The 26,933-nt window shown below is 40.1% G+C and overlaps 1 protein-coding gene across 7 annotated transcripts in view; it reads left to right on the top strand.

Annotated features, from left to right (window-relative positions):
* Nucleotides 1-26,933, top strand: part of PPFIA2 (PTPRF interacting protein alpha 2) — a 642,070-nt gene that overhangs the window by 453,784 nt on the left and 161,353 nt on the right. For all 7 annotated transcript variants that reach the window (XM_065559858.1, XM_065559854.1, XM_008166061.4 and 4 more), the window contains one exon: nt 8,989-9,105. In XM_065559858.1, coding sequence (XP_065415930.1) covers nt 8,989-9,105 — 117 coding nt within the window. The remainder of the gene's footprint in view (nt 1-8,988; nt 9,106-26,933) is intronic.

Below are 26,933 nucleotides of genomic sequence, written 5' to 3'. Positions count from 1 at the left end.
TAGCTGAAGTCGACATACTTAGACCTACCCACCGCGGTGTCTTTACTGCGGTGAGTCAACTGCTGCCACTCCCCCGTCGATTCTGCCTGCGCCTCTTGTGGCGGTGAAGTACAGGAGTCGAGGGGAGAGTGCTCGGGGGTCGATTTATCGCGTCTAGACTAGACGCGATATATCGATCCCCGCTGGCTCGATCGCTGCTCGCCGATCCAGCGGGTAGTGTAGACATACCCTAACACACAAGGAGTGATGAAGTTAGGAGAGTGGCTGAATGTTTGGGGAAAAGCTGCTTTTTGTACAAACACCTGTATTTTAAGGAGAATCAAAGTACTCTTGCAACAAACAAGTTGCAAACGGTTACTTATTATTCACTATTTGTCATAGTAAATGGTTATGAACAACCCATAAGCTTGTGCAGTCCCTCTATGCACTGAGTTTGTGGTCTCACTATCAGCCTTGAGCTGAGACCATTAGAATGTGCCAGGCTTGGGAAAAAAAATTCTACTGGTTGCCACAATGAAGCTGTTGACTTGGGAAGAAAGGAGTAAGCAAGAAGAAAGAAAAGCTGCTTCTCCTGGTGCTGTGACTTCACAGTTATTGAAGAATTACTAACCCCAAATGTTCATGGATCAGGCCCCCAGAATCATGGGATACTTTTGGGGTTCTTTTTTTTAGGCCTTCTGCTTTTTTCAGCCTTTAGAGTTCACATTTTTAAACTTTTCTCTGCAGCATGAAAGGGTAGAAAATTAACTTTTTTGTTTTAATAATGAAAGCTGAGATTCTCACGTAATCATATCATTCCAGGAGCTGAGAAGCACAAATACAGTATACGCCCAATTCTCCGAATAGCATAGGGAACACAGATTTTATTAGTATATTTGGGAGTTTAGATAACCGAGAGGGGAGGAACCATTCAGCAGTGTAAGGGCCTCCCCCATTGCTGGTGTCTCATTCTCCTCATTCTTCTTGCAGTCCTAGCCCAGGGCCTCTGCTCTGGCCCCACCCATTCACATCCATGACAGTGCAGAGGGCTCCCTGTGTTGCTGCAGGAGCCGTTCAGCAGTAGGATGGCCTCCCCCAGGGCCAGCGGCTCTTCTTTCTCCTCCTCCTCCTCCTTGCAGTTCGGGCCTGGGGTTTCTTCTCTATTAGTCAAATGCACACATTATCCAAATCCAAATCCCTTCCTTTTCCCCATCACGAACTACATATTAACTCACCTCCTTACAGTTAATACTTCATATTTTCATAGAAGTAAGGGTCAAAATCTGCATTTCAGTTTGTCTTTGCATTGAAATCAATGAGTCACACCAAAAGCCATAATTTGGAACTCACTATGTAGTGAATCCATTTGGCTCATAACTCAAAGTGTTACTTTCCCTACAAAATTTACATTTGAGATCAGTTATTTAAACTGTTGCCTCTTTGAGCACTCTCACGTGTGTAATGCTGATTGTGGAGTTACCACATGCACTCGGAAGTTAAATGTAGGTTAAAAAATGAAATTTAGAAAATTATGCTTTACGGTTGAAGCAAGGCTCTGTCCTGGAAAAAAACTCTGTGAAAGTGACAGTGTCGGGTCCCAAAGAGTGCCTTCTCTCACTGACTTTCAGATCCAATGTGCTCAATTTACAAATAAATAGATTACTTTTTCTAGCTTCCATTCACATAAACTTTAACCTGGAATCTGAAAGTTGTAAGTGTGAAAGGGGGTCAATTATGAATTTGCCAGGGTGCCAGTTAGATTTTAAAGCTGAAATCTAACAAAGTAGTTTTGCCAGTATATAATAGAATCCAAAGGATAACCCATTGTTATTGAGTCCAGGGAGCATTTGTTTACTAGTTTAACGCTGGGTTCTTTTAGATCAGGGGCGGGCAAACTTTTTGTCCTGAGGGCCACATCAGGTTTCCAAAATTGAATGGAGGGCCGGTTAGGGGAGACCCCTATCTGCCCCCCCCTGCTTCTCGCCCCCTGACAGCCCCCTCCCGGGACTCCTACCCCATCCAATCCCCCCTGTTCCCTGTCCCCTGATGGCCCCCCCCGGACTCCGCCCCATCCACCACCCCCTGTCCCCTGACCATCCCCGGACCTCCCCCACCACTGCCCCCCACCACCCCATCCAACCCCCCTCTCCTTCCTGACTGCCCCCCCCGGAACCCCTGCCCCCATTCAACCACCCCTGTTCCCCGCCCTCTGACCACCCCGACCCCTATCCACATCCCCACCCCCTGACCACCACCCCGAACTCCCCTGCCCTCTTACCACGCTGCCTGGAGCGCCCCCCAGAGCACCGGGTCTGGCCGCTGCTCTGCAGCTGTGCTGCCCGGCTGCCAAGAGCATTGCCCCGGCGGCGCAGTGAGCTGAGGCTTCGTGGGAGGGGGAACGTTGGGGGAGGGGCCGGGGACTAGCCTCCCAGGCCAGGAGCTCAGCGGCCGGGAAGGAGGGTCCCGCGAACCGGATGTGGCCTGCGGGGCCGTAGTTTGCCCACCTCTGTTTTAGATAGATAGATAAAATCAACAGTTCTCCACTCAAAGGTAGACACAACCAATTGTGAGTAAACACACAACAGATTTGCAATAATTATCACAGGCTAGAGCTGAGGGTTGGCAGTTATATCAAAAAACAGTTCAAGTTACTAAGATTTCTTATTACATTTACTTATGATCAACAATTCTCCATTCTTTAGGACCCATCATATTTATCACACTTACCAGGGTGCATTTGTCTTTACAGCACGTTGAAGAGTGCAGTTATATCTCTTTAACTAGTTTAGTCCAAAAGGGACAAGTTTAGAATATTAAAAGCAGTTGCTTGAAACAATTCATTTCAATCTGAAGCCAATTTGCTTGGACTTATGAAGGAGTTAAAATCTAAAATATGATTATTGGAGGTCTCACTAGACAGTGTAGATTCAGCAAGATAACCTACAGTTATTTATCGTATATACTCGTTCATAAGCTAAATATTTTTGGTAAAAAGTGATGCATAAAAGAACAGGGGTCGGCTTATAAACAGGTCTACCCCCAAATTTGATGATTTTAAACTCTATGGAATCATTGAATTGAATATCTAATACATAGTTTACCTGGAGTGTCTGCAGGCATGGAGCCCCTCAGCTCCCTGTGGCCGCAGTTCACTGCAGACACTCCAAGTAAACAAATCATCCCGCCAGCGGCTTACCCTGACAGGCCGGGAGCCAAAGTTTGCCGACCCATTTATTGATGTCAATTCTGCAGCCTTTTAAAGTTGCAAAGGCTTTGTTTAGTGGACTAAATTTGCTTGAAAGGAATACTAAAAGAGCAGTGCTTCAGAGCTGCATGACATTTGACCCATGCATTTCACAAAATGCTATGTCTTACAAGCCAATCAGAAAAATACAATGAATGATAGTACTATAGCACTGGTGTCAGTCTGCTACTGTGTAATTTGATCTCTTCATGCATTTCTACCAATGGACCTCATAAGTCTTGAGCCAATATGAAAATATAATGTGCAGAATTGATGGAATCTCTTATAAAATTGAAATAGCCTGTTATCCCCACAGACATGCCAATCTACAGGGCTGCTTTGAAATAAACAAAGAACAATAATAATTTGACAGTGATAAAGCAGGTGACATTCCTATATAAAGTCCTACAAAATCTATAACTACAATAATAATAATCTGTTTTCATACTAGTATTTAAAATGAACAACGGTGAAATCAAAAGAAAAAGATCTGCTTATTACGCAGCATTCAAACTTAAAGTCGCTGAATATGCAGAAACAAACAATAATTGCACCGCTGCTCATGAATTCTGTATCAATGAGAAGCAAGTAAGAGAATGGCGAAAAAATAAAACAATACTAAAGACATGCCAAGAAGCAAGAAAAAATGTCCATCGAGGTGCGCTTTCATTTCCTGAGCTAGAGAAAGATCTCAATAATTGGGTTGTTGAATGTCCACAAAATGGGTACATTGTCACTAGAACTGGAATTTGTCTGCATGCTCTGCAACTGTCGAAAGACGACAAATACAAGTCAGTAAAGCCAGCAATGTTTGTCGCATCAGTGGGTTGGTGTACTCACTTCATGAACCATCATGGTCTCTGTCTTTGTCAGCGAACAAAGATAGCGCAAAAGCTGCCGAGAGATCTGGAAGAAAAAATTTAATCTTTCCAAAGGTTTATTATAAAATATCGAAAGGAATATGCATTTGGATTGTCACAAATAGGAAATATGGATGAAACACCAATGACATTCAATCTCCTGAGCAACAGAACAGTAACCGGTGTTGGTGAAAAAACAGTTTTAATTAAAACCACTGGCCATGAAAAAATCCATTTTACGGTGGTTTTTTTCATGTTTGGCAAATGGATCAAAGCTCCCTCCTGTTGTTATTTTTAAAAGAAAAACCTTGCCTAAAAACATGAAATTTCCTGCTCGTGTCATTGTACGTGCTCATGAAAAGGGATGGATGGATGAAAGTGGGACTACTGAATGGCTGGAAAAAGTGTGGAATAAGAGACCAGGAGCACTTTTCAAGAAACCTGCTATGCTCGTTTGGGACATGATCAGGGCACACAAGACGGATGAGGTGAAAAATGTGGCCAAAAATATGAAAACTACTTTGGCTGTAATATCTGGAGGCTTAACTTCAGTTTTACAACTGCTTGATGTCTGCCTGAACAACCCCTTTAAAGACAGGCTATGCAAAATGTGGTCTGAATGGATGTGCTCAGGCATGGCGAAATTGACAAAAAGTGGGAATCTTATGAAGCCCGAAATCAATCTGGTTGCCCAGTGGATCAAGGACGCGTGGAAATGATAGAAAAATCATTTAGGAAATGCTGTATCAGCAATGCACTCGATGGGTCAGAAGATGATGCCATAATGACACAACAGAGGCTGATAATGAGAAGGAATCTGAGTTTGAAGACGACACTGCCGACATCTATGATGACAGTGCAGGTGCAGCTGTGACTGAAGCCAAGTTTAATGAACTGTTTGGTGAATAAGAGACTGATTCAGATTTTGAAGGATTTTAAGACTTTTTAAAGTCTCATATTGTTCTAAGTTAATTGTTTTAAATATCCATTTACTGATTTTAAATATTGACTGTAATTTTGAAGGTGAATACATATTTGTTCAGTTATTATAACAACAACAGGGGCTCTGTGCCTGCAGAACGTCCAGGCCCACTAGTGGCTTACCCTAATGGGCCAAGAGCCAAAGTTTGCCAACCCCTGAAATATAGGGTCAGCTTATGACAGTGTCATACAGTTTTTGCTATTTTTACCTAACCATCTTGGGGGGTCGGCTTATAAACGAATGGGCTAATGAATGAGTATATACGGTATATTAAAGAATAGAAGGGGAAATACAATCTTTGAAATGAAATCTCATCACTTCTTATCACTTACCCTCGGATTGGGAAAGTCCTTTCCACATGGCTGGTCCAGGCTTTGGTCGCATTTAGGATTTTTCAGCTTCTTGTGTTGGGTTCACTCAAGGAATCTGAGCACATGGTGACTCAGTACTAGGACTCATTAGAGGGACCCACCCTCTGATTCCTATTGGACATGTGCCTAGTGGGTGCTCAAATTTCAGCTTTTTGTTTCTCTGCTGCTTCCATTGGTATCTAGTAGATGATGATGGTGTATAACAAATTTCCTTAATCCTGTTCTTTTTGGAGGCTTTTTAAGTTTGTTTCTTTTCAAAGATTGTATTTCATTATTTGCTGTCAATTGGCATCCCTCTCCCCTTTTAAGCAATTGCTCTTAATATCCTAAAGTTATACGCTGGTTTATATCTTTTAACATTTCTCCTTCCTTGTGCCAGACAATTACTGTTACTTCTAGAATTCAGCAATTATTTACAATGAAATCCAACAAAACCCTTATAATCTTCTAAATTTGGAGTCCTTGGTTATACATAAGCATTTCATATTATTTAGGACTTACAATAGAAAAAGAGACATTTTCCACGGATAGAAGTATACAGATCTGACTCATAAGGCAAACAAATGTCCAGATTCTAATTTGGGTTGAAAGACAAATTATTCATGGTATATTTGATTGACAAGGAAACAATGTATAGTTTTTAAGGGGTAAAATCATGTGTTTTGCATTTCTTGGGGTAACTGTTTGCCCAATTTGACCTTCAGTCTTAAAGCCACATTGCTAGTTTGTCTGGCTATGCTGAAAGAATGACAGGAGACATTGGATATGGGTTTAATCTGGGAGCAACTTTATTATTAGACGTCTGGGACTAACCTGGCAGATAAAATGTGCAGTGCTGGTGAAACCCTGACAATTAACCTGGGGGGGGAGGGGGAGTGCTTTTACCAATCCCCCCCCACACACACACCTTTCCATCCATGTCCCTTCAGCAGATCCACTGCTGGGAACCTCCAATTTCAGCCAATTCGGGGATGGGGGGGGTGCTTCCACCAGCTTCCCACCTTTCCATCCATGTCCCTCCAGCAGATCCCCTGCTGGGAACCTCCAATTTCAGCCAATTTGGGGGAAAGGGTGCTTCCACCAGCTCCCCAACTTTCCATCCATGTTCCTTCAGCAGATCTCCTGCTGGGAACCTCCAATTCCAGCCAATTTGGGAGGGGCGGGTAGGGGGGCTTTCACCAGCCCCCCCCCCCTTCATCCAGGTTCCTCCAGCAATTCCCTTGCCAGGACCTTACCGACCATCCCCCTCGTAGGAGGGGTTAAGGTGGACTATAATGATGGGGGGTTGGCTTCCTGCTATACCAATCAAAGGAGTCCCTAACTGCCCCCAACTGGCTCAGTTACCAAGCACCTCTCCTTCATTGCTTTTCCAAGCCATTTATCCATTCTTTTTGCCTTAATTTATGGAGTACCTGCACTAGCCTGTTACGAGTGATGAGGGGAGGGTCCAGGCCCAGGCTGACCTTTTTAAACCCCTCATTCTTAGGTGAGTCATCCACCACACTGACTGCTTTTCCAGCAGTTTTACATCTCCCCTCCTTCCCCCAAGCCAGAAAGTATTGCCCTCTTCTCCCGGCTAGCCAGACAATCTCCCCTCAACCCCCCGCTCAAAGTGCAGGGCGGTGGTGGTTTAATGTGCAGCTTTCCCACTCATTTATTTTCCTGGTCCACTTATTGTGCAATGGGCCACTTTGAATAGGAAAGCTGTGTATGGCTCTTGCTTGGTAAGTTGGAGTTCTTTTTAGCTAGGTTGGGAGGGAGAAAGAGATTTTATCCATAGGGATATTATGAGAGATAATGAACAATACCCTCATTTAGCCACTAAAGTTTCTATAGTTGGAGGGGAATGCCTAATCTTGGCTGATCTGTGACCCTGTAGACAAAGTGTCTCACATGATGTGAACCATTTGTCTTCTTAGGTGGATCCCATTTTGGGCTAAACAGAGATGGATAGCTTTCCTTATTTTTGAGGGCCGGAAGGAATCATTATTTATTAATCATTCAAGGCATATCTGTCTCATATATCCTGTACAGAGTCAAACTGGGCTCTTTCCATTCTGTGCATCATGAAATGAATGAAGGGAATGAAATTCAATAAAGACAAGTGAAAAATATGTAAGAAGGAAAAATAAAAATCTGGAGTTATAGTCCATCACGAATTGAATATAAGTCAACAATGTGATGGAGTTGCAAAAAAGGCAAATAGCATTCTGGGATATATTAATGGGCTTGTTATATTTAAGACCGAAGAAGTAATTTTTGTGCTCTGCTCTGCACTGGTGAGCTTCAGCTGGAGTATTGTGTCCAGTTTTGGGCACTACACTTTAAGAAAGATGTGGACAAATTGGAGAGATTCCAGAGATAGCAACAAAAATGATAAAAGGTTTAGAAACCTTTGAGGAAAGATTAAAAATACTGGGCATGTTTAATCTTAAGAAAAGAAGACTGAGGGGGGACCTGATAACAGTGTTCAGAAATGAGAAGGACTGTTATAAAGAGAACTGTATTTATTGTTTTCCATGGCTGCTGAAGGTAGGACAAGAAGTAATGAGCTTAATCTGCAGCAAGGGAGATATAGGTTAGATATTGGGGAAAACTTTCTAACTATCAGGATAGTTACGTTCTGGAATGGGCTTCCAAAGGAGGCTGTGGAATCCCCATTGTTTTTAATAAATGGTTAGACAAACACCTGTATACTTGGTCCTGCCTCATGTCCTACATTTCTATGTTTCTATGATTATCTTCAGTAACAAAGATTCTGTAAGTGGAACTTAATTAACAAGGCTGATGACAATATACAAGCCAGAAGGGAATCCAGCTTCCTCTCCAAAAACTGTGTTTGCCTTTTAGCTCTAATAAGAGTTGAAATAGGTTAAACATAAAAACAATTAAAATACAAACAAATGTAATTTAACTAGGAAATTAAGGAATTCAAACAGGATGCATATTTGTTGAGTAAGATCTTGCCATTTGTGCATAGTTGATTTTCTCATCATAAACTACACTTTACAAATATATATCATAATCACTGAAAGTTATGAAATTCACACTTAGAACAGACACTTCATTTTACATAATGGCTTGTTTCTTCTTGGCCTTTTGGCCAGGTTTTCCTGTAGCGTGCTTTATATCTGTTGTTTTCTTTACGAAGGACTGTATCCTGTCCAGGTAGGGAAGTGAACTCAATGACCTAATAGGTCTTTCAGATTTCTAACCAATAATAAATGAAAAATGTCCCATCACTCAGTGTTGGTAAATATGAGTAAACAAGCCTTAATATTGCATTTGTTACTATTTATTGATTTATGTCATATGTTCAATATTATTTAAACATCATTTTTATAAGTTTGTGCCCTAATCATTTTTATTATTTATTAATGATAGTATTTTTATAAATCCCTTACAAATGTCTGCCCCAAATCCACAGTTGAAGCCAGGTAGATGGCTCCTCCTTGTATCTGCAAGGATCGGATCAAGTCCTTAATACATTTCATGCTAACCTGCTTGGTGATTTCTATGACGTTAACCATTTATTTCTCTTCTCATTCACAGATTGTAGCTTTACGTGAACAAAATGCACACATTCAAAGGAAAATGGCATCCGGAGAAGGGCCTGCTGAATCCGAGCATATTGAAGGAATGGAGCCAGGGCAAAAGGTTCATGAAAAGGTATAAAACAATAGTTTTTTTCTCAGCGAGTCAAGGTAAAGACAAATATTGAAACTAAAACTAACATAATCAGATTCAGATACTGGGCCCAGTTCTGGTCCATCAAGCAAATCCAGGTTATTGGACCCTAGCTGTAGAAAGTCCCCACCAGATGCCAGAGAAGGCTGGCACATCCCAGAACATGAACAGAACACGTGGGCCTCTTCCTTCCAGTGTGACTTTTATGTAGCCCCATCTGGCAATTAAAGTTTTTCCCTATAAGTGAAAACTTGGGGAAGGACAATGATGGTAATGTAAACCATGAATCACTCTCTACTGGAAATTCCACAAGACTCCATTAAAATCATTAAACGGGTCTCTGGGAAAACCAGTAGATCTATTAACTAATACACCAATAGATCCATTGCTCTGTTCCAAAATCTCGTTTTTTCCTGCAGGTAATGGGAAAAAATATGTAAAATGTCTGTGGATCTTCTCCTATTTCAGACTTTCTGTTAGAATACTTGCCTGACTTTCCACTTTCAAACCTTCCCTTATTACTTTCAAATAATGCACACTATCACCCTAAAAAACTACTAAATAATACCAATAGTGCTTAGCACTGTATAGTGTTTTACATGTTCAAAATGCTTTATAAACAGTACATTAATTCCCATGACATGCATGGGAAGTCAGTAAGTATGCATTACTGTCCTCATGTCTCAGATGGAGAAATTGGTGCAGTTAGAGTGAGTGTTTTGCTCAGTGCCTCAGAGGTGGCTTATATGAAAGCCAGCTTAGATCTTACGTTCTCAGTCCTTTGCTCAGGCCACTAGTGCTTGCCTGTCTCTGATGCTAAGTGAAGTCTTCTCAAAATTCTGTTTATTATATAGAGATTGATAATTAAAAGGAACTCATCGAACCTCCATTTTTGTAATTGTCCACAGGATTTAGACTTCTAGACACCTAATTATGGTTGCAAGTATTCATCTTGGAAAAATTAGAGGCTGCTTGTCAGTATAAGGACTGCAGTTTTGAGGCACATTTGAATTTGCTATTTAATGACTGGCTGGGTAGGGTGCTCAAAGCCATATGACTGTGCTACAGCAACTGTAATTGCTTTGTAGACCATGAAATACAATCTCACATAATAGTTTCTAATAAACTCATACTATAGTCCATTATTATTCCAATTATTCATTATTGTTTCTCAATTATAATTACATGAGAGGATCTCACCCTGTAAATTTTAATGCATAGTTGAGTTTCTGTAGGATTATGAGGCTATCATCATTCCTCAGTAACACCAGTAGTGCCCTAGAGGAGGTTCCTGGGAACCTGTCCTTGATAAATCTATTGCTAAATTGAAGGGAAGTTTGTGGTGATTTGAGTTCCCTGCTTCTGGTGGAGTTCACCCCTCTACGCAATCTATGCCTGAGAACACACATTTCTGGGCCTCATAAAAATAGTTGTGAAGAGTACATTTTTTGCCTTTGCACCAAGAATTACTAATTTTCAAAATAATTTCCAAAGGACATCCTAGGACTCCTCTAAAAGATATTTATCCCCGACTGATCCTCGTCCATATCAATTATGCAAACTGAAGACCATGCTAGTCTATCCATTTAAAAAGAACAAGGTATAAGATTTTGCAGTATGTGCACTCTATATAAGATTGTCTGCTTAGAAGTTCTGGTTATGAGAAAATATGTTTGTTTAAATGGAAAGCAGATGAATAGTTCCTCTGCTTTTTTGAAAGTACACCTGCTGTGGTGCATAGGGTATTGCACAGGAGGAGGGTGGGAGGCAAAGTTTGTTGTAAGCCTTTTCTGGTACTGTTGGCACATCATTATTGACCAGCACTTTTGGGTCCTGCTGCTTGGTGCTCTTGAAGTACCAGCCAGAACAATGAGTGGGGCATCCAGAGTCTAAGTGGTAGGAAAGAATTTCTTCTTGTCCCATTGAGCAGTTTCCAGAATAGCCTACACGAGGATGGAAAAAAACATACTCTAGTAGCCAGGAAGAAGGGAGAACCAGAAGAAGGAAAGTGTGTTCTTCTTTCCACATAACCAGTATGGAGGGGAGAGTGAAGGGAGCAATACCCTTCAGGTAACCCAGAGTGAGGAGGAGAAAGTTTAGGTCCAGCCCTTCTAGAAGTAAGTGTATCAGGGCTATGAGATAACCACAGGTATGGAATTTGGACAAAGGATTTGCCTCTGAGGTTACCGAAGGGGAAAAATGAGAAATTTAGAACAAGATTTCATATGGAATTTGATTTTAGCCATCCATGAAGCTATTTCTGTCTCCTCCTCTCTTTGCTGCACCATGTTAATAAGGTAAAATGCAAATACAAAGTGCAGTTTGGCAAATTGCTGACATGAGTAGAACTGCTGTTCTCAAATTTTGCATTTTGTTTAGTGGTGTGGTGATGTGACATTAATTCTACTTACAACACTAATCACTTTCTTTCTTTATTGGCATTTCTATATATAAGCATTTAACTTGGATTAGTTGCATTTACCTTGTATCCTGAAAGTTAACTTTTCAGAAGGCTGCAGTGGCATTCTCAAGAGTATTCTACATTGTGCGTGCATCTTTATTTATGTATTCAGTGTGGGTCAGACATACTGTAAATAAAAGCTAGTCATCTATTCTCTCATTTCTTATAAAATCTTACTAGTTGACTAATATATGCACCTTTATTAAGCTAGTGAATGACATGACTCCCCAAGAATACTAAAACCAAGTTTCCCTACTGAGCAGAAAGCATCACGTTCCCTACATCCTTTGCCAGCCACATCTTCTGTTTTGAGCCATGCTAAGCTCCATGCTTGGAAGTAGAACTTAGCAAAAAACTGGAACTTCCATACTGCACAAAATGCCAATATTTCGACATTTGTTTTTGCCTCAGATTGGGACAAAAAGTGGAAATAATCATTATTTTCATGGAATGAAAATTTTCTGAAAAAATTCTATATGGAAAGTTTCTAGATTTTGTATTGGAATGAAACATCTCATTTCAATGTGTTAAACCAAATTGAAATATTTCAGGTCAGTCAGACATTAAAATGCATCTGCTTACAGTGCTGCAGTGTCTTACTGGAGTTATAGCTTGCATGCCACTTGTCCCCATTCTCCTCAGGGGCTGGGCTCCCTGGTTGGACTACATCTCTGGACTACAGGATGCATTCTGTCATCATAAGTACATGCAGTTTGATTTTGCACTAACTCAAAATGAAACATTTTGGTTCGGTTCAACAAACAAATATATTTTGTTTGAATTTTCCTGAGAGAAAAATCAATTTTTTTAGCAGAATTAAATTTTTTGATGTGTGGAAACTGCATTTTCTGTCAAAAAGTCATTGGAGGCAGGACACTGGGTTAGATGAACCACAGGTCTGATTTAGTATGGCTATTCTTATGTTCTTTTCTTAATTGTAAGTGTTGCTAACTCTGTCTTCTTAAAATAGAAAATAGCAAATCTCTCTCCCATATATATATGGATCAATAGGGAAGCTTATATATATGTCAAGCTTCTCTATTGATTCTTTTACATTCTGCTGTCTACATATATAAGGGAAAGTTGAGATATCTACGGAGGATTCACGAGACATCCCACGGGACATAAACATACTAGCTCAGTGGTTTGAGCATTGGCCTTCTAAACCCAGCGTTGTGAGTTCAATCCTTGAGGGGGCCACTTAGGGATCTGGGGCAAAATCAGTACTTGGTCCTGCTAGTAAAGGCAGGGGGCTGGACTCGATGACCTTTCAGGGTCCCTTCCAGCTCTATGAGATAGGTATATCTCCATATATGTTGCCCCCTCTGCCTAACTCTAGAGGGAAATGAAAAGCAGATAGCAACTCTACCTCTCTTGCTTGTTCCACTACCTCTTCTAGCACAAGTAAAAAAGAGTAAATCAATAGATGTGTCTTGCTAGTGGGGGGGGGGCAGTACATACCTGTAATTTCAAAGCAAACTGCATCCTTACCAGAGGTTCCTTCCCCTGGATCAGGCTCACCTGTGCTCAACTGTCAGGACCGGCTGGACTGCGCTAATGTTAAACATGTCCTGGCTTGCTGAGCAGTTGGATCCCCCAGTCACCTGTCCCTATACTCTTCCTCGTCGTCCACCTCCTCCTCACTGTTCATGTTGGGGGCCTGTGACTTGGGCTCCTCGGAAGTATTCACAGGGCTTTTGAGGTTGTGGGGGGTCTCTGGTGAGGATGGCATGCCACTTTTTGTAAAAGCAGGAGGTCTGTGGCTCCACACAAGATCGATTGTTGGCCTCCATTGCCTTCTGGTCCACCTGCCACAGCTTCTGGGCTTTCACAGGGCATGGCTGCTGCCCTTCTCCTCCCAAGCAATCTGCTAGTAGATGTCAATGTTTCTACAGCTGGATCAGAGCTGTGCCTGCACAGCCTCTTCTCCTCACACACCCAGGAGATCCAACACCTCCTGTGTACTCCAGGCAGGAGTGCCTCTGCAGTGTGTAGTCAGCATGGTCAGCTAGGCACACAACAGTGTAGAGCTGCTAGGTGTGCTTGCCAAGCCGGGCAACCAGGAAAAGGAATTTCAAAAATGTGCAGTGCTTTAAAGGGGAGAGGAGGCTTCCTGTACACCTGGTCTCTGGGCAGTGGAGTTCACAACAGGGACCAGAGCAGTCCCTATGGGGTATTGTGGGACAGTTCCTGGAGGCCAGTAACAGTCAATATAAGTAACGTACCATCTACTCTGACACTGCATCAGCCTAACTACATCGATCTTGACTCTACGCTTCTTGGGGAGGTGGTGTTATTAAGTCAGTGTAGCAGAGCCATTACATAGGAGGGAGTGAAATTTAAGTGTAGACGCATCCACAGCTAGGTCGATGTAAGCTTCCTTGTGTCACCCTAACCGTTTAGTGCGGACCAGGCCTTAGTGAGACCACAATTGGAATACTGTGTCCAGTTCTCATGTCCACACTTTAAAAAGGATGTTGAAATATTGGAAAGGATTCACAAAAGAACTACAAGAATGATTTGATGTCTGGAAAACATGCCTTATTTTGAGAGCCTTAAGAAACTCAGTCTATTTAGTTTATCCAGAAGAAGGTTTAGATGTATCCAATCACTGTCTACAAGTGCCTATTTGGGAAATAGATTTCTGATAGTAGATGACTCTTTAATGTAATAGAAAAAGACATAACTAGATCCACTGGTTGGTAGCTCAAGCTAGACATATTCAGACTAGAAAAATATTTTAACAAGGAGGGTAATTAACCCCTGGAACAACTTACCCAAAGATGTGCTGAATTCTCCGTCACTTGACATTTTAAAATCAAGATTGGATATTTTTCTAAAAGATATATTATAGCTCAAGCAGAAGTTACAGGCTTGATGCAGAAAGTGCATGAGATTCTTTGGCTTGTGTTATGTATGAGGTCAGACTAGAGTGATCATTATGGTCACTTCTAGCCTGAAAGTCTATAAATCTGTATGCGCCTACTCAATAAATAGCCAAACTATGATTCTCAAGTTCTGTAGGCAATGGGAATTATAACTAAGACTGTCAAGCGATTAAAAAAATTAATTGCGAATAATCGCGTGATTAAAAAAATTAATTGTGCTGTTAAACAATAATAGAATACCATTTATTTAAATATTTTTGGACGTTTTCTACATTTTCAAATATATTGATTTCAGTTACAACACAGAATACAAAACGTACTTTAGATTTCTTTTTTATTACAAATATTTACACTGTAAAAAACCAAAAGAAATAATATTTTTCAATTCCCCCATTACAAGTACTGTAGTACAATCTCTTTATTATGAAAGTTGAACTTACAAATGTAGAATTATGTACAAAAAATTGCACTCAAAAATAAAACAATGTAAAACTTTAGAGCCTACAAATCCACTCAGTCCTACTTCATGTTTGGCCAATCACTCAGACAATCAAGCTTGTTTACATTTGCAGGAGATAATGCTGCCCTCTTCTTGTTTACACCTGAAAGTGAGAACAGGTATTTGCATGGCACCGGCATTACAAGATATTTATGTGCCAGATATGCTAAAGATTCATCTGTCCCTTCATGCTTCAACCACCATTCCCGAGGACATGCGTCCATGATGATGATGATGGGTTCTGCTCGATAATGATCCAAAACAGTGCGGACCAATGCATGTTTGTTTTCATCATCTGAGTCAGATGCCACCAGCAGAAGATTGATTTTCTTTTTTGGTGGGTCAGGTTCTGTAGCTTCCGCATCGGAATGTTGCTCTTTTAAGACATCTGAAAGCATGCTCCACACCTTGTCCCTCTCAGATTTTGGAAGGCACTTCAGATTCTTAAACCTTGTGTCAACTGCTGTATCTATCTTTAGAAATCTCACTTTGTTAACTTCTTTGCATTTTGTCAAATCTGCAGTGAAAGTGTTCTTAAAATGAACAACATGTGCTGGGTCAACATCCGAGACTGCTATAACATGACATAAATGGCAGAATGTGGGTAAAATAGAGCCGGAGGCATACAATTCTCCCCCAAGGAGTTCAGTCACAAATTTAATTAAAGCATTATTTTTTTAATGAGCATCATCAGCATGGAAGCATGTCCTCTGGAATTGTGGCCAAAGCATGAAGGGGCATACGAATGTTTAGCATATCTGGCATGTAAATACTTTTCAATGCAGGCTACAGAAGTGCCATGTGAATGTCTGTTCTCACTTTCAGATGGCATTGTAAATAAGAAGCGGGCAGCATTATCTCCTGTAAATGTAAACAAACTTGTTTGTCTTAGCAGTTGGCTGAACAAGAAGTACGACTGAGTGGACTTGTAGGCTCTAAACTTTTACGTTATTTTGGTTTTGAGTGCAGTTATGTAACAAAAAAAATCTACATTTGTAAGTTGCACTTTCACGATAAAGAGATTGCATTACAGTACTTGTATGCGGTGAAATGAAAAATAATGTTTCTTTTGTTTCATTTGTAATAAAAATAATAATATAAAGTGAGTACTGTACGTTTTGTATTCTGTGTTGTAATTGAAGTCAATATATTTTAAAATGTAGAAATGTAAATGTAGAAAAACATCCAAAAATATTTTTAAAATTTCAATTGAGATTCTATTGTTTAACAGTGTGATTAATCTCAATTAATTTTTTTAATCATGATTACTTTTTTGAGTTAATCACATGAGTGGTAGTGTAGTAGGCCTAATTCTTTCAGCTATTAAAGTCACAGGAAGTGTAATATTATGTGTTGTGCAAAAAAAATACAAAGTTGTTATGATGTATTTATAATTGTTATATGTGAAACACTGAATTTTATGCAATAATTTTGCTTCAGCACCAATATATAATTACAGTAATCTCCATCTCTTGAAGGATGGGATTATGTGAAACAAAATTCAAATACTCCATAATCAAGATTTTCTTGTTTAGTTTATAATTTTGAAAAAGTCCACTTTCACAGAAAAAAAATCCATGAAATTTAACATTTTTGACTGAAAGGTCATATTTTGGGTTGAGGTCGGGACTTTTTATTTTTTTCAAATTTCTTTCAGGCAGAAATATATTTTACTAAAATGTGCAAAAAATTCAAATTTTGTTGATCTGCTGCTAAAATAGCCACTTATGTTGTCTGGGAAATTGTTCATTTCCAGTCACAAGATGGCCTAGAATATAATAAATAATATATTTTATTTCTTTTCATGTTACTTGGATGGTTACTTTAGTAACTGGCACCTGGTACAAAAATATATTGCTTCCTTAATCTAATATAAAAAGTGTGTTGATGAAGAAATAAACATAATGCAAAGAGTGGTGTACAAAGTGGAGAAGTTTCTAAGTATAAATGATGATTTGGTTTCAGTTAAATTTCCCAAAGTTCAAGTGCTTACATCAAGGAAGGTGGGCCTTATACTTTTTTAGGAGTGGGGGAGGGGTTTCACAAATTTGTGACTTTACCTAATTTTTTTTTCTTGCATGGAGGGTAGTGAAGGAAATTTGCAAGGTTTGAGTTCATGAACCATTTCCCCCCATAATTTGTTTGAACTGGTTCTCTAGTTGAAGGGATACCTGCGCTATGTATTATGGATAAAAGAATACCCTACATCACTACTGCCCCAAAACTTAGGCTATCAAAAACTGAGCAGTCTCTATATAATATATATACTGTTTTTATTCATTGGAATTTTTCTCTCCTCCCCTTTATTTTTTTTCACAATTGTGTTTTTCACTCTTCCCACTCACCGACCCATTTTATATATTTTTCCTCTACCATCACTCTACTCATGTTCATAGTTAAACATAAACTGAAGAATGTTAGTCAACATTTCTATCCTGCTTTTGCACAACTGGTTTAAAATTAGACAAAATTATTTCATTCACCCCTAAATGAAATCCTCAATGCCTGTCCCCCATCTCTTGACACACCAATTTCTCTCTCTCATCATCCCCTCCCACCAATCCTCCCTGCTCCTTGCAGTATATGGCCTTGCTATCAATTTTGCCAAGTTACTTTGGGAGATCATATTCAGTGACAAGACTGCATGGTACCTTTGCAATATAGTGGCAGCAGGGTGTCACACAGTGCGCCATGTAGGAAAAAAAGCTGTGTGATCATGGGTAACTTCAATTTGAGTGACCTATGCTGGGGGTGGAAGTTCATGCTGTCAGTATAACAACATTCTTTGAATTTCTTAATATTATAGATGACAATTTCTTATCTCAAAAAGTGTTGCATCCAACAGGGGGGAATTCTATATTAGACCTTGTCTTGACAGATAAAGAGGAACTGATCACTAAACTAAAAACTAACTGTTTAAGAATACACTGCTCTACAGCCAAAATGCTTCTGAAATAAATGTAGTCAAACTTTACTAATTCTGGGTCACTGAGAACGAAAATGATGCTTAAAATTGTTGATTGGCTCTAGTTTTCAAGATATGCTACTGGGTCAGTATATATGACCCTTGACTTGGGAATGGCAGAGAATAAGTGAGTTATAAAGGGAAGGAATCTCAATTTAAACCAGAAATGACTAAAATACATCTTTGACTAGATCTATGAATAAATCTATGACTGGGTTTGGACAGTCATTTGCTTTTTAGGCAAAACAATGAATGATGCAATCTGAAGCTGGTATTGCGTCATCCATGATATGAATTGCATCATGTTATTCCTAGAAGTCATGGATGATGCAATCATAACGAAGCTTACATCACTCTGCTGAACAAATTGCCCTATATCAGCTCTAGAAATCATACAGTGTCGTGCTCTCTTATTTGTCAGTGTTTGATTTTGCAAAGGGACACATTTCTGTTTAGCCAAAGTGAGCAGAGATGCCTCGTACTTGTGTGAACAGTGCAGATAACTTCTGCTATGTTTGTGGTGAAGTGACTTTTGCATCACAAAAGCGCAGTATAACCACTATGGTTAAGAAAGTCTATCACCTTTATTTTGGCTGCAAAATTGGAGATCAGGACAAGAGGTGGGCCCCACACATATGCTGCAACACTTGTGCAACAAATCTTCGCCAGTGGTTGAACAGGAAAAGGAAATCTATGCCTTTTGCAGTGCCAATGATTTGGAGAGAGCCAACAGATCATACCAGCAATTGTTACTTCTGCATGGTGCCTCCAGTTGGGAAAGGTGTGTCAAAGAAGAAAAAGTGGACTGTGCATTATCCAAACATTCCATCAGCTATACGCCCAGTACCCCACAGAGAAGGACTGCCGGTTCCTGATGCACCAGAATCATTCTCACTTGAGTCAGACGAGGAAGAGGAAACTTCTGGTCCTGAACCATCAATGTCACAGGACCCACTTTTTCTCCCATCCTCCTCCTCTGAACCACACCTCATAACACAAGGTGAACTGAATGACCTTGTCAGGGATTTGGAACTACCCAAGAGTAAGACAGAGCTGTTGGGCTCCAGACTACAGCAGTGCAATCTCCTAGCAGGTGATGTTAGGGTTTCCATGTTCCGTGACCGTCAAAAGGATCTTGTCCCATTCTTCTTCATGGAAGGTGATCTTGTAGCCTGCAACAACATCGATGGTGTGATGGCAGCCCTCAACATCGTTCACAATCCAGATGAGTGGAGACTGTTTATTGATTCATCGAAGACGAGTCTTAAAGCTGTTTTACTGCATAATGGCAATGTTTTGCCATCAATTCCAGTTGGTCATGCAGTCCATATGAAGGAAACCTATGATAACATGAAACAACTTTTGAGGTGCATAAACTATGATAAACATCAGTGGCTGCTTTGTGACGATTTGAAGGGTGTTGCTCTCTTGCTTGGTCTGCAGACTGGATACACAAAGTACTGCTGTTTTCTCTGCGAATGGGATAGTCGTGCAAGAGATTCCCACAACATCAAGAAAGATTGGCCACTCCGACAGTCATTGGAGCCTGGGAGGAAAAGTGTTCAGCATCCACCACTTGTTGAATCAAGAAAGATTTTGTTACCACCCTTACACATCAAGCTGGGTCTGATGAAGAACTTTGTCAAGGCCATTGACAAAACACAAGCAGCTTTCAAGTACCTCCGTGGAAAATTTCCAAGGTTAAGTGAAGCTAAGATAAAGGAAGGTGTCTTTGTTGGTCCTCAGATTCGTGAACTTCTTTGAGATGATGCATTTGACCATGCACTGCGTGGCAAGGAAAAGATGGCATGGAAAGCCTTCCAGTTAGTGGCAATAAATTTTCTTGGCAAGAACAAGGCAGACAACTACAGGTTGTTGGTGGAAAACCTCCTCAAGGCATACAAAAGCCTTGGTTGCAACATGTCACTAAAGATACATTTTTTGCACTCTCATCTATATTTTTTTCCACCGAACTGCGGAGCAATGAGCGACGCGCACGGCGAGCAATTTCAGCAGGACATTGCAACAATGAAGAAACCCTATCAGGGCAAATGGAGCCCATCAATGGTGGCAGACTATTGCTGGACAGTGACAAGAGATGCTCCATTTAATGAATACAAGAGACAAGCCAAGAAGCGCCGAGTAGACACTGAATAGGACTAAACTATTTACAGAATAGTTTTTTGCCTTTTGTTTCATAATCAATTTTATTTATATAACCCTTTTGCTGATTTTTAAAGTGTTACATAAACAGGACAGGTGAAATATTATCATGCAAAGCAACCATAAACACATGAAAAGACCTAGGTTTACAATTTATGATTAAAACTCTACTATCTACACAATATACATAGACATAAAATGTAAAAACTTAAATATCTTAGAAACAGTAGCCAATCAGTTGTTTTAATTGTCATATTTGAATTCAGCACATCAAAATACATAATAAATAGCACATTTTATCTCTTAGGCAGATGACTTCTCAAAAATTGTAGACCAATGATATTTTACACGATGCCCAAAATGCCACAATCCCATAACTGAGGAAGAAGATTGTGTTTTTTCAACAACTAACCTAGCTTAGAAGGGAAGTGAATATAAATATAAATATACACATAATACATGGAAGAAAGGGATAGTTGATAGTAATGAATATAAATCAGAAGCTTTTTGGGGGAGGGATAGCTCAGTGGTTTGAGCATTGGCCTGCTAAACCCAGGGTTGTAAGTTCAATACTTGAGGGGGCCACTTAGGGATCTGAGGCAAAATCAGTAGTTGGTCCTGCTAGTGAAGGCAGGCGGGTGGACTCAATGACCTTTCAAGGTCCCTTCCAGTTCTAGGAGATAGGATATCTCCATTAATTAATTTTTTTCCCTGTGGTGGGAAGAACATCTCAACAGCCCAACACTGTGGCATTTAATTTCAAAAGGGGGAACTATGCGAAAATGAGGGGGTTAGTTAATCAGAAGTTAAAAGGTACAGTGACTAAAGTAAAATCCCTGCAAGCTGCATAGGTGCTTTTTAAAGACACCATAATAGAGGCACAACTTCAATGTATACCCCAGATTAAGAAACACAGTAAAAGAACTAAAAAAGAGCCACCGTGGCTTAACAACCATGTAAAAGAAGCAGTGAGAGATAAAAAGACTTCCTTTAAAAAGTGGAAGTCAAATCCTAGTGAGGCAAATAGAAAGGAGTATAAACACTGCCAAATTATGTGCAAGAATGTAATAAGAAACGCCAAAGAGGAGTTTGAAGAACGGCTAGCTAAAAACTCCAAAGGTAATAACAAAATGTTTTTTAAGTACATCAGAAGCAGGAAGCCTGCTAAACAACCAGTGGGGCCCCTTGATGATCGAGATACAAAAGGAGCGCTTAAAGACGATAAAGTCATTGTGGAGAAACTAAATGGATTCTTTGCTTCAGTCTTCACGGCTGAGGATGTTAGGGAGATTCCCAAACCCGAGCCGGCCTTTGTAGGTGACAAATCTGAGGAACTGTCACAGATTGAAGTGTCACTAGAGGAGGTTTTGGAATTAATTGATAAACTTAACATTAACAAGTCACCGGGACCAGATGGCATTCACCCAAGAGTTCTGAAAGAACTCAAAGGTGAAGTTGCGGAACTATTAACTAAGGCTTGTAACCTGTCCTTTAAATCGGCTTTTGTACCCAATGACTGGAAGTTAGCTAATGTAACACCGACATTTTAAAAGGGCTCTAGAGGTGATCCCGGCAATTACAGACTGGTAAGTCTAATGTCGGTACCGGGCAAATTAGTCGAAACAATAGTTAAGAATAAAATTGTCAGACACATAGAAAAACATAAACTGTTGAGCAATAGTCAACATGGTTTCTGTAAAGGGAAATCGTGTCTTACTAATCTATTAGAGTTCTTTGAAGGGGTCAACAAACATGTGGACAAGGGGGATCCAGTGGACATAGTGTACTTAGATTTCCAGAAAGCCTTTGACAAGGTCCCTCACCAAAGGCTCTTATGTAAATTAAGCTGTCATGGGATAAAAGGGAAGGTCCTTTCATGGATTGAGAACTGGTTAAAAGACAGGGAACAAAGAGTAGGAATTAATGGTAAATTCTCAGACTGGAGAGGGGTAACTAGCTGTGTTCCCCAAGGGTCAGTCCTAGGACCGATCCTATTCAACTTATTCATAAATGATCTGGAGAAAGGGGTAAACAGTGAGGTGGCAAAGTTTGCAGATGATACTAAACTGCTCAAGATAGTTAAGGCCAAAGCAGACTATGAAGAACTTCAAAATGATCTCACAAAACTAAGTGATTGGGGAACAAAATGGCAAATGAAATTTAATGTGGATAAATGTAAAGTAATGCACATTGGAAAAAATAACCCCAACTATACATACAATATGATAGGGGCTAGTTTAGCTACAACAAGTCAGGAAAAAGATTTGGAGTTGTCGTGGATAGTTCTCTGAAGATGTCCACGCAGTGTGCAGAGGAGGTCAAAAAAGCAAACAGGATGTTAGGAATCTTTAAAAAGGGGATAGAGAATAAGACTGAGAATATATTATTGACCTTATATAAATCGATGTTACACCCACATCTCGAATACTGTGTACAGATGTGGTCTCCTCATCTCAAAAAAGCTATACTGGCACTAGAAAAGGTTCAGAAAAGGGCAACTAAAATGATTAGGGGTTTGGAACGGGTCCCATATGAGGAGAGATTAAAGAGGCTAGGACTCTTCTGCTTGGAAAAGAAGAGACTAAGGGAGGATATGACAGAGGTATATAAAATCATGAGTGATGTGGAGAAAGTGGATAAGGAAAAGTTATTTACTTATTCCCATAATACAAGAACTAGGGGTCACCAAATGAAATTAATAGGCAGCAGGTTTAAAACAAATAAAAGGAAGTGCTTCTTCACACAGCGCACAGTCATCTTGTGGAACTCCTTATCTGAGGAGGTTGTGAAGGCTAGGACTATAACAGAGTTTAAAAGAGAACTGGATAAATTCATGGTGGTTAAGTCCATTAATGGCTATTAGCCAGGATGGGTAAGGAATGGTGTCCCTAGCCTCTGTTTGTCAGAGGGTGGAGATGGATGGCAGGAGAGAGATCACTTGATCATTGCCTGTTAGGTTCACTCCCTCTGGGGCACCTGGCATTGGCCACTGTCGGTAGACAGGATACTGGGCTAGATGGACCTTTGGTCTGACCCGGTACGGCCGGTCTTATGTTCTTATGTAAGCTAGGAATTGTAGAAAATTGATAAGAGAAGCAAAAGGACACAGGCCAAATCTATGGCCAGCAGAGTTAAGAACAATAAGAAGGAGTTTAAGTGTAGTAGGAACAAAAATAATCTTAACAATAGTACTGATCCAATACTAGATGGAAATGGTAGAATTATCAATAATAATGCACAAAAGGCAGAAGTGTTTAAATATATTTTTCAGTATTGGGGGGAAAATTGATGTAGTCATATCATATCATGATAATAACACTCTTTCCATTCCACTAGTGTCTCAGGAGGATGTTAAATAGGAGCTGCTAAAGTTAGATATTTTAAATCAGCAGGTCCAGATAATTTGAATCCAAGAGTTTTAAAAGAGTTTGCTGAGGATGTCACTGGACCATTCATGTTGATTTTCAATAAGTTTTGGAACAATGGGAAAGTTCCAGAAGACTGGAAGAAAGCTAATGTTGTGCCAGTATTTAAAAAGGATAAATGTGATGACCTTGGTAATTATAAGCCTATCAGTCTGATATCAATCCCACGCAAGACAGTGGAATGACTGATAAGAGACTTGATTAATAAAGAATTAAAGGAGGGTAATATAATTAATGCCAATCAACATGGTTTATGGAAAATAGATCTTGTTAAACTAATCTGATTTTTGTTTTGGATGTGATTACAAGTTTGGTTGATAAAGGTAATAGTGTTGATGTACTATACTTTGGTTCTGTAAGGCATTTGACTTGGTGCCATATAACATTTTGATTAAAAAATTAGAACAATATAAAATTAACTTGGCACATGTTAGATGGATTAAAACATAGGTCCCAAAATGTAACTGTAAATGGGGAATCATCATTTTGGGAGATTTCAGAGTGGTAGCCATATTAGTCTGTATCAGAAAAAAAAACGAGAAGTACTTGTGGCACCTTAGAGACTAACACATTTAATTGGACATAAGCTTTCATGGGCTAAAACCCACTTCATCGGATGCATGCAGTGGAAAATACAGTAGGAAGATATATATACACACAGAAAACATGCAAAAAATGGGTGTTGCCATACCAACTCTAACGAGACTAATCAATTAAGGTATGCTATTATCAGCAGGAGAAAAAAAAACTTTTGTAGTGATAATCAGGATGGCCCATTTCAAACAGCTGGCAAGAAGGTGTGAGTAAAGTAGGGGAAAAATTAGCATGGGGAAATAGTTTTTACTAAAAGAGAATATTTCTTGTGGGGTCTCTCAAGGATAGGTTCTTGGCCTTATGCTATTTAACATTTTTATCAATTGCCTGAAAAAAAACATCACTGATAAAATTAGCAGATGAGACAAAAATTTGAGGGAGTGATAAATAATGAAGAGAGTGGGTCACTGATACAGAGTGATCTGGCTCACTTGGTAACCTGGGCTACCTGGTCATTATGCATTTGAATAAGACTAAATGTAAATGCATACATCTAGGAAAAAAGAATGTAGGCCATATATACAGGATGGGAGACTCTATCCTGGCAAGCAGTAACTCTGCTCATACAGATAGTCGGCTGAACATGAGCTCCCGTGCAATGCTATGGCCAAAACCGCTAATGTGATCCTTGGACACATAAACAGAGGAAACTTGAGTAGGAGTTGAGAGATTATATTACCTCCGTATTTGTTACTGGTTTTGACCACTGCTGGAAACTGCCAGTTCTGGTGTCTGCAATTCAAGAAGGATGTTGGTAAATTGTAAGAGTTCAGAGAAGAGCCACAAGAATAATTAAAGTACACCGCTACCCTGATATAACGCGGTCCTCGGGAGCCAAAAAATCTCACCACCTTATAGGTGAGACCGCGTTATATCGGGTTCGGTCTGGTACACGGTGCCGGACTGGACCGGCTTCCCTGGCAGTGATTTAAAGGGCCTGGTGCTCCAGCCGCTGCGCCGGGCCCTTTAAATCACTGCCGGAGCTCTGGCAGTGTTATATCGGGTCGCGTTCTATCAGGGTAGAGGTGTATTAGAAAACATGCCTCAAGGAGTTCAAGCTATTTATCTTAACAAAGAGACAGTGAAAGCATGACTTGATCACGGTTTGTAGGTACCTGCACAGGGAAAAATGTTTGATAATGGGCTCTTCAATCTAGCAGAGAAAGGTATAATACAATCCAATGGCTGGAAGTTGAAGCTAGACAAATTCAGACTGGAAATAAGGCATAATTTTTTAACAGTGAAGGTAATTAACCATTGGAACAATTTACCCAGTGTCATGGTGGATATTCCTTCACTGGTAATTTTAAATCAAGATTGGATGTTTTTCTAAGATCCAGTCATTCTAGTAATTATATTTGGGAAGTTCTATCATACAGGAAATCAGACTAGATTACCACAATGGTCCCTTCTGGCCTTAGAATCTATGAATCTACATACTTCTGATGCTTCAAAGTGCACAACATTTAAATGTCTCTAGAGTTTCAGATGTATTCTGATGTGGCCAGGGTTCAGTACTAGAGAGAGTACTAAAGTGTTCACACTACTGGGCATAGTCAGTGTACAGTGTTTTCTAAATCAGGTCCCTTTAATTTTTTGCATACTGGAAACCCAAAAAGCAAGATGCTCACAATTTCTAATCATTTTTTAAAATCTTGACCTATTTAAAAGTCCATGAGAGTCTTTCTATTGAGTTCAATGGGAAGTGAATCTACCCCTTAAGCTTAAATTTTGTCACAGTATACATCAAAACAAAATAGCCTATTCAAAAGGATCCAAGTTGCAGTTTCTTTTGGGATAATAACTTTGTATTTCCTGAAATTTTTATATTGAAAATGTCAACCATAATTTTGCATTCATGTAACTCCTTTGCTTTTAGTAGTGAATTTCTTCTATACCTAGGTATTGCTTGCCTATTCCTTGACCATGAGGTAGAATACTGAAGGATAGGTTCAATGCTTTACCTTTTTAATCAACTATCTAATTCATTCCTGATACAGCTCCTTTGAAGTGAATGGGAGTTATGATTTATTTAACTTATGCCTCCTTATTCCATGCGAACATAGGGGCTTCACCACTGCCTTCCAGCTTAGACGGTCTCTTGTTGCAGTCTTAGGGCATGTCTACACTTGCCATTTAAAGCAGAAAAAGTCCCTTTTTTGCGCAAAAACCATGGGAGCGTTTACACTTGCCAATGACTTTTTGCAGTGAAACTCAGAAGTTTCAACGCAAAAAGAAAACCACCTCCAGGAGAGGCATTCAGCTCTTACTGGTGATGCTTTTGCAGTGATGTGCAAGTGAAGACACGTTCTTCCTGTTTACACAGCTTTCATCCTCCGAAGGATATCCCACAGTGCCTAGTGACCACTCTAGCCAACAGCTCTGCTGCTCTGTTGCCAGGTAAACAGACATCCACCCCTCCCTCTGTAAAGCCCCAGGAACTTTGAAACTCCCCTTCCTGTTTTCTTGGCAAGTGCTCATTTATCTGGCCAGGTGACAATGCCTGTTCCATGGAGCAAACAATTCCCTGCTTGGAGCAATGCTGAGCTCCTGGAGCTGATCAGTGTTTGGGGAGAGGAGGCTGTGCAGGGACCCAGGATGCCCCACGATCTCCCCCCACCCTCCTTCCCACAAGACCCATAGTCAAACTGGAGAGAGCTGCACTGTGGGATAGCTGCCCTAGAGCACTGCTCTCATCAGCGATGGAAGTGCTGCTAATGTAAACACTCTCTGACACCTGAGGAATTAAGTGAGTACACAAACCAACGCTTTACTTTTCACCAGTTCCCTATCACTGGTGAAACTTACAGCGCAA

Source organism: Chrysemys picta, chromosome 1 (genome assembly GCF_011386835.1).
Source record: "Chrysemys picta bellii isolate R12L10 chromosome 1, ASM1138683v2, whole genome shotgun sequence".
Lineage (NCBI taxonomy): Eukaryota > Metazoa > Chordata > Testudines > Emydidae > Chrysemys > Chrysemys picta.
This window is presented reverse-complemented; position numbering and strand designations above follow the sequence as displayed.